This window comes from Mobula hypostoma, chromosome 6, assembly GCF_963921235.1.
Source record: "Mobula hypostoma chromosome 6, sMobHyp1.1, whole genome shotgun sequence".
Taxonomy (NCBI): Eukaryota; Metazoa; Chordata; class Chondrichthyes; order Myliobatiformes; family Myliobatidae; genus Mobula; species Mobula hypostoma.
The window spans coordinates 164,150,066-164,164,354 of record NC_086102.1 but is presented as its reverse complement, the minus strand read 5'-3'; the positions used below and the strand labels follow the sequence as shown (position 1 = coordinate 164,164,354).

The 14,289-nt window shown below is 38.9% G+C and overlaps 1 protein-coding gene across 4 annotated transcripts in view; it reads left to right on the top strand.

Moving 5' to 3' along the window:
• The window catches only part of LOC134348567 (juxtaposed with another zinc finger protein 1-like), a 449,355-nt gene that overhangs the window by 158,777 nt on the left and 276,289 nt on the right, over nucleotides 1-14,289 (top strand). For all 4 annotated transcript variants that reach the window (XR_010018451.1, XR_010018449.1, XR_010018450.1 and 1 more), the window contains exons 3-4: nucleotides 7,917-8,113; nucleotides 11,674-11,843. Coding sequence is in view for 1 of the 4 variants with exons in the window: in XM_063052131.1 (XP_062908201.1) it covers nucleotides 7,917-8,113; nucleotides 11,674-11,843 (367 nt within the window). In the remaining 3 variants the exon portion in view is untranslated. The remainder of the gene's footprint in view (nucleotides 1-7,916; nucleotides 8,114-11,673; nucleotides 11,844-14,289) is intronic.

Genomic DNA, 14,289 nt, shown 5'->3' with positions numbered 1-14,289 from the left:
CACTTCCTCTCCTTTGCTCCTGTAACCTTTTTCTATGGAATTAATAACTTCAGTTTTACTGCATTACTGCTGACTTCTTGGTTTTCCAAACTATGCCCAATATCAAACCAACTAAAACTCCTTCACCCACATTCTGTCCAGTCAGATTTCACCAGTAGTGTCACCAGAAGATAGTAAGACCATAAGATATTGGAGCAGAAGTTGGCTATTCGGCCCATCGAGTCTGCTCTGCCATTCAGTCATGGGCTGATCCAATTTTTCCAGTCGTCCCCATTCCCCTGCCTTCACCCTGTACCCTTTGATGCCCTGGCTAATCAAGAACCTATCTATCTCTGCCTTAAATACACTCAATGACTTGGCCTCCACAGCCACTCGTGGCAACAAATTTCACAGATTTACCACCCTCTGACTAAGGTAATTTCTTCGCACCTCAGCTCTAAAAGGACACCCTTTCAATCCTGAAGTTGTGCCTTCTTGTCCTAGAATGCCCTACCATAGGAAATAACTTTGCCATTTCTAATCTGTTCAGGCCTTTTGACATTCAGAATGTTTCTATGAGAGCCCCTCCTCATTCTTCTGAACTCCAGGGAATACAGTCCAAGAGCTGCCAGACGTTCCTCATACAGTAACCCTTTCATTCCTGGAATCATTCTTGTAAATCTTCTCCGAACCCTCTCCAATGTCAGTATATCCTTTCTAAAATAAGGAGCCCAATACTGCACGCAATACTCCAAGTGTAGTCTCACGAGTGCTTTATGGAGCCTTAACATCACATCCCTGCTCTTGTATTCTATACCTCTGGAAATGAATGCCAACATTGCATTCACCTTCTTCACAATCTGTTCAACCTGGAGGTTAACCTTTAGGGTATCTTGCACAAGGACTCCCAAGTCCCTTTGCATCTCTGCATTTTGAATTCTCTCCCCATCTCAATAATAGTCTGCCCGTTTATTTCTTCCACCAAAGTGCATGACCATATACTTTCCAACATTGTATTTCATTTGGCACTTCTTTGCCCGTTCCCCTAAACTATCTAAGTCTCTCTGCAGGCTCTCTGTTTCCTCAACACTACCTGCTCCTCCACCTATCTTTGTATCATCGGCAAATTTAGCCACAAATCCATTAATACCGTAGTCCAGATCATAGAAGTACATCGTAAGAAGCAGTGGTCCCAACACCGACCCCTCTGGAACACCACTGGTAACTGGCAGCCAACCAGAGTAAGATCCCTTTATTCCCACTCTCTATTTTCTGCCGACCAACCAATACTCCACCCATGCGAGTAACTTCCCTATAATTCCATGGGCTGTTACCTTGCTAAGCTGCCTCATGTGCGGCACCTTGTCAAACGCCTTCTGAAAATCCAAGTACACCACGTCTACTGTATCTCCTTTGTCTACCCTGCTTATAATTTCCTCAAAGAATTGCAGTAGATTTGTCAGGCAGGATTTTCCTTTCAGGAAACCATGCTGGCTTTGGCTTATGTTGTCATGTGCCTCCAGGTACTCCGTAATCTCATCCCTAGCAATCAATTCCAACAACTTCCCAACCACTGATGTCAGGCTAACAGGTCTGTAGTTTCCTTTCTGCTGCCTCCCACCCTTCTTAAATAGCGGAGTAACATTTGCAATTTTCCAGCCATCTGGTACAATGTCAGAATCTATCGATTCTTGAAAGATTATCGTTGATGCCTCTGCAATCTCTCCAGCTACTTCCTTCAGAACTCGAGGGTGCATTCCATTAAGTCCAGGAGATTTATCCACCCTCAGACCATTAAGCTTCCTGAACACCTTCTTAGTCGCAATTTTCACTGCGCAAACTTCACCTACCTGACACTCTTGAATGTCTGCTATACTGCAGAGGTCTTGCACTGTGAAGACTGATGTAAAATACACGTTCAGTTCCTCTGCCATCTCTGCATCTCTCATTACAATATCTTCACCTCATTTTGTATTGGTCCTATATCTACCCTTGACTCTCTTTTACCCTTTATATACTTAAAAAAGCTTTTAGTATCTTCTTTGATATTAGTCGCCAGCTTCCTTTCATAATTCATCTTTTCCTTCCTAATGACCTTCTTAGTTTCGTTCTGCAAGTTTTTAAAAGCTTCCCAATCCTCTGTATTCACACTAGCTCTGGCTGCCTTGTATGCCCTCTCTTTTGCTTTTACTTTGGCTCTAACTTCACTTGTCAGCCACGATAGTGTCCTTCTTCCCTTTGAAAATTTCTTCTTATTTGGAATATATCTGTCTTTCACTTCCCTCATTTTTCACAGAAACTCCATCAACTGCTGCTCTTTTGTTCTTCCTGCTGGTGTCCCTTTCCAGTCAACTTTGGCCAGTTCCCTTCTCATGCCATTATAATTTCCTTTATTCCACTGAAATACTGACACATTGGATTTTATTTTTCCCTCTCAAATTTCAATGTGAACTCGGTCATATTGTGATCACTGTTCCCTAAGGGTTCCTTAACCTTAAGCTCTCTTATCACCTCTGGATATTGCCAGTATTAATTCTTTTATCATTTCCAAATCTTATCAAATTACCATGGAAACCATAGAAACTACAGCACAGAAACAGGCCTTTTGGCCCTTCTTGGCTGTGCCGAACCATTTTCTGCCTAGTCCCACTGACCTGCACACGGACCATATCCCTCCATACACCTCCCATCCATGTATCTGTCAAATTTATTCTTAAATGTTAAAAAAGAACTCGTATTTACCACCTCGTCTGGCAGCTCATTCCATACTCCCACCACTCTCTGTGTGAAGAAGCCCCCCCTAATGTTCCCTTTAAACTTTTCCCCCCTCACCCTAAACCCATGTCCTCTGGTTTTTTCTCCCCTTGCCTCAGTGGGAAAAGCCTGCTTACATTCACTCTATCTATACCCATCATAATTTTATATACCTCTATCAAATCTCCCCTCATTCTTCTACGCTCCAGGGAATGAAGTCCCAACCTATTCAACCCTATTCAACCTTTCTCTGTAACTGAGTTTCTCAAGTCCCAGCAACATCCTTGTAAACCTTCTCTGCACTCTTTCAACCTTATTTATATCCTTCCTGTAATTTGGTGACCAAAACTGAACACAATACTCCAGATTCGGCCTCACCAATGCCTTATACAACCTCATCATAACATTCCAGCTCTTATACTCAATACTTTGATTAATAAAGGCCAATGTACCAAAAGCTCTCTTTACGGCCCTATCTACCTGTGACGCCACTTTTAGGGAATTTTGTATCTGTATTCCCAGATCCCTCTGTTCCACTGCACTCCTCAGTGCCTTACATTAACCCTGTATGTTCTACGTTGGTTTGTCCTTCCAACGTGCAATACCTCACACTTGTCAGTATTAAACTCCATCTGCCATTTTTTAGCCCATTTTTCCAGCTGGTCCAAGTCCCTCTGCAGGCTCTGAAAACCTTCCTCACTGTCTACTACACCTCCAATCTTTGTATCATCAGCAAACTTGCTGATCCAATTTACCACATTATTATCCAGATCATTGATATAGATGACAAATAACAATGGACCCAGCACTGATCCCTGTGGCACACCACTAGTCACAGGCTCCACTCAGAGAAGCAATTCTCTACCACCACTCTCTGGCTTCTTCCATCGAGCCAATGTCTAATCCAATTTACCACCTCTCCATGTATACCTAGCGACTGAATTTTCCTAACTAACCTCCCATGCGGGACCTTGTCAAAGGCCTTACTGAAGTCCATGTAGACAATATCCACTGCCTTCCCTTCATCCACTTTCCTGGTAACCTCCTCGAAAAACTCCCAATAGATTGGTCAAACATGACCTACCATGCACAAAGCCATGTTGACTCTCCCTAATAAGTCCCAGTCTATCCAAATGCTTGTAGATTCTGTCTTTTAGTACTCCTTCCAATAACTTACCTACTACCGACGTTAAACTTACTGGCCTATAATTTCCCGGATTACTTTTTGATCCTTTTTTAAACAACGGAACCACATGAGCCACTCTCCAATCCTCTGGCACCTCACCTGTAGACAGCGACATTTTAAATATTTCAGCCAGGGCCCCTGCAATTTCAACACTAGTCTCCTTCAAGGTCCGAGGGAACACTCTGTCAGGTCCCGGGGATTTATCCACTTTAATTTTCCTCAAGACAGCTAGGACCTCCTGCTTTTCTATCTGTACTGTTTCCATTCTGCCATTCTTGTTTGCAAATGTTATATTCATCTTTAAAATCTGATAGTTTAATCTGGAAGCAAAGTAGACCACTTTTAATTCTCACTGACACATACATCCAAAAGCATTATAAACCTCTAAGTATAATTTTACAAGATGGTAGAAAAATAACTTGATCTTCCATCCTTTGCCACAAGCTTATAGTTCCCTTATCCTGCACTGTTTCTTTCTACCTCTTACCCAAGATCCACAGACTTGAATGTCCACTTCTGCCTATTGTTTCTGCCTGAACCTGTGTTCGCATTCATCAACTCACATGGTTCAATTTGTTCCCACCTACATCTGTAACACTTCACATGCTTTCAGTCTCTCCAATCACTTCAAATTCCCTGTCTCTGATCACCTGCTTTTCACTATGGTTGGCCTGTCCCTATACACTTCTATCCCCCATCAGAAAGGTCTTGAAGCTCTCTGCTTCTTTCTGGATAATAGATCTAACCAGTTTCTCTCCACCATCACTTCCCTCCATCTGGCGAACTAGTTCTTACCCTCAACAACTTCTCTTTCAGCTTGTCCCACTTTCTCCAAACCGAAGGGCCCCAGTTATGCCTGCCTTCTTGCAGCTATGTGGCACAGTCCATGTACCAAGCCTAAACTATTAAGGCTCCCCATTTCTTTCTACAGTATGTCAGTGACTGCATTGGTGCTGTTTACCTACACTAGTACTGAGCTTGTTAATTTTATCAACATTGCCCCCACCTTGTACCCTGCTCTCAAATCTACTTGACCCATGTCTGGTACCTGTCTCACCTTTCTCAATCTCTCTGTCTCCATCTTTTGAGACAGGCTGTCTACGACTATCTTTTATAAAGGTGCTAACTCTCCCGGCTATCTTGACTATACCTCTTCCCACTCTGTCGCTTGTAAGACTGCTATTCTTTTTCTCAATTCCTTTGACTCTGCTGCATCTGTTATCAGGATGGGGCCTTCTATTCCACAACATCTGAGATGTCCTCCTCCTCCAAAGAATTGGTTTTCCCTCCCTCTAACATTGTTGCTGCCCTCACCTGCATCTTCTCCATTTCCCACATATCCACCCTTAGCCCATCTTCCCACCACCATAAAAGGGATGGAGATTCCCCTGTTCTTACCTACCAACCCAAGAGCCTCTGCATCCAGCACATCATTCTCCGCATATTCAACAGGATCCTACCACCAAACACATTTTACCCTTCTCCTCCCGCTCTTTGCTCAGATCGTTCTCAATGCAACTCCCTTATCCACTCATCCCTTTCCACTTATCTCCCTCCTGGCATTTACCCCTGCAACTGGGACAAGTGCTATACTTGCCCCTATACCTCCTCCCTCACCACCATTCAGGGCCTCAAACAGGGCTTCCAGGTGAGGTGGCACTTCACCCTGTGAGTCTGCAGTGGGTATCTATTGTATCTGGTCCTCCCAGTGTGGCCTCCTTTACATTGAGTGAACCTGATGTAGATTGGGGGACCATTTTGTCTAGCATCTTTGCTCCGTCTGTCACAAAAGGTGTGATTTCCAGTGGCCTCTCATTTTAATTTGACCTCCCACTACCATTCTGACATGTCAGTCAATGACCTCCTCTTCTGTCTCATATTGCCATCCTCAGGTTGGAGAAGTAACACCTCATATTCTGTCTGGGTGGCTTCCAACCTGAAGGCTTGAACATCAAATTTCTGGTAATTTCTCTCCCCTTTCCCTCTCTTTTTCTATTCCCCATTCTGGCTCCCCTCTTACCCCTTCTCTTATCCTCACCTGCCCAACACCTTGCTCTGGTGCCCTTCCTTCTTCCCTTTCTCCCATGATCCTTTGTCCTCGGCTATCCTATCCCTCCTCCTTCAGCTGTAAACACCTTCCACCTATCGCCACTCAGCTTCTCACTTCATCTTTCTTCCCCCACCCACCCATCTTCCTCCTCACCTGCCAGCTTGTACTCCTTCCCCAACCACTCACCTTCTTGTTCTGTCTCCTTTCCCCTTCCTTTCTAGTCCTGAGGAATTGCCTCAACCTGAAATGTTGACTGCTCATTCCTTCCCGTAGATACTGCCCAACTTGCTGAGTTCCTCCAGCATTTTGTGTGTATTGCTCTGGATTTCCAGCATCTGCAGAGCCTCTTGTATTACTAGATTGTTCTCATTTTATTAATTTATGGATAGGATGTGGGCATAACTAGCATGGTCAGGGTTTAATGCCCAAACTTAATAGCTCTTGAGAAGGTTGTTGTGAGACACTTTCTTGATGAACTGAAATTCTGATAAAGGCATTTCTATATTGTCAAAAAATTCCAGAATTTTGACTCAGTGACAGTTAAGCACTATACAGATTAAATTGCTTTGCTGATAATTCACAGGACTGGACAAATGATTCAGAAACATAAATTCAAATCACACCATGGCATTTGGGGAATTTAAATTTAGTTCACTAAGTAATCTGGAATAAAAATCCAATATGAATAATTTTGGATTCTGGTATAATTCTGGTGCTGCTGCAACTTATTTTCTGCTACTTATCTATTTAATACTGTTTTTCTATTACTGTCTTGTTTTTATCTACCGCTTTATTTAATTGCCTGAGAGGAAGCCAAACAGAGTTTCATTGTACTTATGTAGAATGACAATAAAGATCATTCAATTCATTGTAACTGTGGAACAGCAAAATTGTAAAAACCGATGTGGAACATTATGGTGACTTTAAGAAAAGAACTTGGTAATCCTTACTCGGTAAAGCATTTTTGTGACTCTACGTTGAAAGTTATATCCTTATCCTGTAACGCTGTGCAAGCCACTCAACCTTACTAAACTGCTACTACTGAATAAATTAATTGCAAATTTTCCATTCTTCACAACAACCCTTAGGAGTCTAATATATCGCTGATTGGGCTTTTGTTTAGTTTTTTCATTGATGGCTTTTTGCAATAAAAATTCCTTTGTTTTTAAAGGCTCTTACAGGTAAGGGATCTCAACAAATAACAATTGTCATCCTGCTTTGTACTTTTTAAACTAAGAGCAATTTTTTATTCTTATTTATTTTAAGTTTACCAAGGGAAATTGTAATATTCCCAATGCCCAGGGACCTTGCTGTCCAGCTATAGTGTGTACCAAGTTAGCTCTAGAGGCTTTTGAATTTTAATGATGTTGGAGATATTGTGTGTCCTTCAGCTTGTTAAACTGACATGGTCGCTCCATAAATCATAATACCTGTGTATGATAAAATCAATACAAAAATGCCAACTCAGCGTAAACCCTTAAGTATTTTTTTCTCTAGCAAGGATCTAACAGTTTAAACTTCCAATCAAAATAGACTGGATCAGAAAACATATTAATTTCTGTTGTCAAAAAAGCAAACATTCTCAGCCAAACTTCAAAAAAGGATTGAGTTTTGATGTTTGCTTTTGTGATCCAGTTATTCAAGCTGCAGTGTTAGCTAAAACTTGTGAATTTTTGTCCTCAAGGATTAATAGTTGTTTATCCATTAGGATTGTTGTGAATAATTGAAGGTATTTAGAATGATTTTTTTTTGTGACTTGTATGTACCGATCCACAAATTAGGTGAATAAAGCTAGATTGTCTCCCTCCCATGAAACATCTCTGTGTTTAACCTCAATTTGAATATTAGAAGTGACCAGCAACAATTGGGATGGAAGTATCTTTGAATGTATATCTGCTCGCCAAGCTCAGTAACCTCATTGCAATTTATATTCCTGAATTTATTCAGGTTTATGACTGAAGCTGCTCGCCGTGAGCGGGAACAAATGAGAAAAAGACATCAGGCCAAATTAACACCAGCTCTTTCTAGTCCTGTGGGAAGAGGAGGCATGCCTGTATCACCTCACCCTGGCAATGGGACCTCAGCGTTTCCAGGCACACCACCAGTTACACCATCATCTTCCGCCTGCAGTGGAACTCCAACTGGTAGGTTCAATTAATCAAGAAATTGTGCAGTAGCTTGATGACAAACAGCCTGGTTTGAGGATTTTGTAGAATGCAAATTGCCACAACATGTACTACATACATTTTAAATTGTGTTTATGCAGGATATTTTTTAAGTGGGACATAGTGAAGCCACAAATACTGTAAATTCACCAGAATATACAGATATACAGAGCAGAATATATTTTTGATTCCACTAAATTCTGTTCGCCATAAATGATGGTAGATTTGTTTAACGAAATAATTTGAGGTGGGCGTTCCCTCCGTGAGTGATAGCCAGGAATACTGGTAGAACTGTAGTGATTATGGGACATGGAAATTCAAAGTAAATAATAGAAATATAGTGGCTTTTTTAGTTGAACTGAAAGCAGAGGAAATAACAATTATAACTTCCAATCTTGAAAAAAACATTTTTGCATTTTTTTTTTGGTAAAGTCAGTTAAATGGGAGATGAGAACAGGGAGACCAAAACCTTGAAACTCAAACACAAAACTGCAGTGCTGGAAATCAAAAATAAACATTAGAAATACTCAGCAGTTTAGGCTGTATCTGTGGGAAGAGCAGCAGAGTTAACATTTTGGACTGAAGGCCTTTCAAAAGAACTGTGAAGGAGAGATTAACAAGATTATTTTCTCTCCTTCCCAATTCTGACAAAGGGTCTTTTAAGTCTTCCACTGATGAGAACACAGCTCTTGCAAAAGATTAATTTTATGGAGGGTCTTAAAGGAGAAGGAGATGGGAGGCTTTAGGGAGAAAATTTAAAGAATGGCAATTTAAGATTTGACTACTAGTTGAATAACAGGCTGAAATTCGGACAAGCAGTTTGGAGCTGGAACAGAAGTGGAAATCAGAAAGATCACAGATTTAAGAATAAGAATTTCACATGAGAGGTAATTATAACGAGGAGAAAGTGGGAGAATATTGAGATATAAAGTGGGAAGTACCAAAGAAACTGTGACAAAAATGAAATGATTATTGACTTCAGTTGCAGTATATTTTAAAAATGGCAATAATGCAATGACATTGAGTTTATACACAGTATGCTGGTCTTGACTTGCTCTGGCATAATTCTTAAACTAATTGGAATTATGAAGTTTGACCACATCGAGGTTTCTTGTTTTTGCTGAATGCGCACAGATATAATTTCCTCTTGTTCATCCACTATTTACTGAATGTTATGAAAACAACTTGACAGCTAATACATTGCTTGTGTATGACAGATAGTCCTTTAGGATTCTTCGAGTTATATTGGTCACAGTAGCTTTTATTTTGTGATGCATTTTTGTTAAGTGTTGAGAAAAATGCTTGACATTTATTTGATCTGCAGTAATTCTAGTTTTAAACTTGCAAGTCATAAGCTTTAAGGAGAATCAATGCAAATTTAGGCTTTCTTCCTCTATAAAAAATACATCTGTGAATGTGTAGCTAGTTATTTGAAGAACGTAATATAAGCCCAAGATATTAACCATCCAAGCAAAGTGCAGAGCATTCAGATTCTCTGCATACTTGATAGATCACAGTGTGCCTTCCTTGATTGATCACAACAGCTAAAGAATGAAAGCAACATCTTAATAAACTGGTTTTATATAGTGTGATCATTAAAGTGACCATTTCGATTCAGCACAAGGTTATGCTTATAATGTTGGCATAGAGGGAGGTGAATTGTGCAGGACAGATGTGAGCATTGGAGGTGACCTGGTTTAATAAGGTTGTAATCAGATCACCATGCCAAATGCTGCAGCTTTCGTCGCTTGCACGCATAACCTCACACAAGTTATTGTAGGTTTTGAATTTTCTGAACAGTGACGTTTCTGATACTAATATATGTGATCTTTAATTGAACAGTTTGTTAATAAACCAGCTTTGTTTTAGAAATTATATTGCATAAAATATTCTAGTTGAAAATATAGCACCAACATAACCTTATTAAAATGGTCATAATTATGATTGTACATGGTTATTTTAAATTTCTGATTGTTGAAAGAAGCCTTGTTTACATTCAGAATAGCTAGATTTTGCCAAGCAACTTCAAGCTGAAATATTTGGGCTCCCAGTTTCATGTACAATTCATGGCATGTATCTTGTTGCACAGCTGTGCTGCACATTAGAGAAGGCAAATTAACATTTGAATGTCTTCTGAAGTGGATGCTAATTGCCGACTGTTAATTACTGTCATTAGATAGGCTGCTAAGAGGTGCAACAAAGCATCAGACTCATGATCTTGTTGTTTGAAAATGATCTCCATCCAATGAAAAACATGTCACTTACAGAAAATGTAAATGCAAAATTTGCTGATGCAGTTGAAATTTCACCATCAGTAGCCTTATTGTGATGGAAACATTCTTGACACTCCTTCAGTGTTTAGAGTCTGAAAATAATGAGTATCAATGTTGTATCATCAGAATATGCAAAGCTGAAGCAGGAAAATGTAGCAGACATTTTGCACAATTACAGGATGGAACATGATGATTCAGGTTCATATTTGGTTGGTGTTGAAGACAAGAGTATGCTCGGTTGGCAATGGGACCATAATGCCATCTACATAAATTTAAGTTATTTTACTGTTTTTAACAATAAGGTTCACAGATTGCATTATAATGCTAATCAGAATGGTTCCATTGTTTATTCAAGAGATTCTGCAGATGCTGGAAATCTTAAGCAACAGAGACAGAATGCTGGAGGAGCTCAGCAAGTCCATTGCTGACTGACCTGCTGAGTTCATTCAGTGTTTTGTGTGTATGGTTGCATTGTTTCTCTATTTTCAATTGATTCTCTTACATAGAGCAATTATGTTGATAGTTTTTGTTTATATGTTACTTCTTTGCTTCCAATTTATCTGATAATATAATCTAAAGTGTAGATTGCATCATAATTTGCAGATCACCTCGCTGTTATTACAAAATAACAATGTTACAAAATTTCATGTTTGTGGTTTTCCAAGTGAAGAGTGAAGTAAGATACCAAGTTTTGTATTCATTGAACATTTTGCTTCTGACAAATTCCTTTTTCAGTCAAAAATGGAAATTTCTATATTTGTTATTTATTCATGTTCTTTTACTTTTTGTCTCATTTACTCTCATATTTTTCGCATATGTTTGTGTGTGCACATGCGGGTGTGTGTATGTGCACGGGTGCTGCTTGTTGAATCTTTTCTCCTGCTTCAGTTGCTTGGTTAGTGTGCTGCTAGTTGAAATGATTCATGGTCCTGACAGATGTCTGGTACAGCTGGATGTGTCCTTGATCATCCCAAAAGTCTAGATGGCACTGTCATTCACCATTGCCTAAATTATCCCTGTATTGACTGTAGAACCCTCTGTGACAGGACTGTAATGGCTAGTTACCCAGGATGCCTTTGGCAGTTCAAAACATTAGTGCATTCGCTAAAGGTATTTGGAAAGTTGATATGAATGTTTTTTATTTATTATGACTTCAAAGGGAAAGTTGAAATGGACAAAAATATTGTTTTAAGCAATTCATCTGAATATGGATCCATTTTAACAAAGAACCTTTTCCGTGTGTGTGTGTTTTTACTGAAACTTCAGGCAGTGAATTAGATGAAGAAGAAATTGAATGTGAAGATTCCGACAGTGATGAATCATGGACAACAGAAAGTGCTATTAGCTCCGAGACTATTCTAAGCTCAATGTGCTTGAATGGGGACGACGAGAAGCCGTTTGCTTGTCCTGTACCTGGCTGTAAAAAGAGGTACAAGGTATGTATTGTGTCCAGCCAACAAGCTGTCCTTGAAGATGTCAATAAAAATGCACTTGAACAGAAGGTGGTGCCTTTCTGTTTACACTGCTGGACAACAAAAAGTAGATAACAAGATCAATGATTTCATCTCTCTAAAGTTTACAAATTAATAAGCTTTTGTGCACAGTGTTGCTATGAATCATAAATGTGTATTAGAATGAGGTTTTGGAGAGGGAATAGAGGGTACAAAATCCCATTCTGACTGTTAGTGAAGATGATGAGTTCCCTAGAGGCCAGACAAACCATAGTGGGAACAGCTTTTCACACAAAGAATACAGTAATTTGCCACATCCTGTCCAGGTCCTGTTTGAATGTCAGTCCTGTCTTAATTACCAGTATAACAAAGCTATTCAATGTTATTCTGAAATCTTTCTGGCTCCATGTCTGATGCACGAGAGCCATCCAGCCGAATTGCTCAAACATCATTATTGAAAGAGCTTGCAGACTTGGCAGATTAATAGTCTTTGGAAAGCCTGGTACGGTGGAAGCAACAACAAATAGAGGGTAATGGTTTAGACGGAAGCCGAAACCAGATCATCAGTAGGAGAAATGCAAGGCAAACTTGCTGTATGACGAGCTGATAAGTGGTGCTAAGTCTAATTGCAGAGTTTTTAAATTAAACTAAAGTTTTGACTTTGATAGACTAGTGTAACTAAACTACAGTTGTTAAGCTTATAAATTTGTTAGAAATTAATTATACAGCTATATTTCAAACATCTAACTTTCCCAGTTTCAATTTAAATTTTTTGTCGTCTGAATGCTGAATTAAACTTTAGCAAATTCGTTGCCACATTATGGATATAAATGTGTGAGGTAGATCCCCTGAAAATTAAAATTTAACTTTAGATATCTTCCATGCTAATAACCTGTTCCTTGGATCACAGCCTCAGTTGTTTTTCTTCTTTATTTAATGGGTAATGGTGGCTGACTTTCAAGTGGTAGCAGTTATTACTAAATGCTACAGCTGCACACTTCTGTGCTGTTAATATTAGTGTGCATTTTGGTTTTATGAACATCAAATTGAAAATATCTCTGGCATGAAGAAAAGCCTACAATAAATATGGGAATAATATTAATATACACAATTGGCTGCAAAACTAGATTTGTTTGTATTTGTTTCTAAAACATTACTCCATAAAGCAGCAACATGTAATTTAATATATTAAGCAAATTTTGTCATGTGCTGCTTCTGAAAAATTAGAATACACCAATATTTTCTCTTAATTACTTTGACAACAAACAACTTTTTGGAAAGAAAACAACTCTAATAAAAGATTGCACATCGGATGTGTTCTTTGCATACAGATTCTATAATCAAAATTAACATATTTTGTACTTTCATTTTTTCTTTTCTGTCCCAAAATTTCTGTCAGTTCCACTAACAACTATCATTACCTTAATTTAAATTGTAGAATGTCTATTATTAAATATCAAACTCGTATTTAACTTTATATGTGGATAAAGACTGAAAATATAACCATTTGGAACTGAGAAGGTTTGTGTTTGAATGTAGCAGCCCTGGGGTTTTCTGGAGTATTGAGTACAGCTTCAGTATCATTGTTGTGAACATATTCTGTTCAGGTAAACAATATCAATAGTGAATTATATCATTTCCGCTCAAAGTGTTTTGCTCATGCTTAAAACTTAATTGCTGCAGAATCCACTACAAAGTCCACCTCTAAATATTTCCTACTAGGTATCTCCTCTGTATGTTTTGCAGTCCTTTCATAGTGAAGGAATCATTTACTTTTGCAACTTTCTAGTTGCATTAAAAGATCTAATTTTTGAAGTTCGAACTTCAGAAATCCATTATTGGATATTTAGGATCTTTTTTTTAAAATTTGCACCATTTGCTTTCTGACATTTTGTCTTTCTGATAGAAACGGCTTTTTTGATGTTACTAGTGACAAAATCACTAATCTCTTGTCTATTTATAAAAGTGTGTGTGTGTGTGTGTGTGTACTGGGTTGGTGGTGAGAGGGTGGAAAGCAAAACCACCACAAGGTTTCATTAATTTGTTAATTGGAATGCCTTTTTGACAGCAAAGAAACTTAATCCTTTCGTCTGGTTCCTGGACAATATAATTGTTAAAAGGTGCTTAGAATTCCAAGTATTCCATGGCAATTGGAGGCACAGTTTAGCCCACCCACAACTAGAGTTAAATCTATCAGAAACCTGTACGGTAGAGTTGACAGGGTTACTGCTTGTTAAGTATATTAAACACAAAACATAACTGTGGTGAATGAGAACAAGATTTAGTTGAGGAAAATAATGAATGAAAATCAAAAGACCAAACTGATTTAACATGAAAACCATTATAAAACAGGTCAGAATTCAGTATGTTTCCTCTTTAATAAGATGTCTAGCATTTTTTCCTGCAAACTTGGTTTTGCTGTTCATTATGA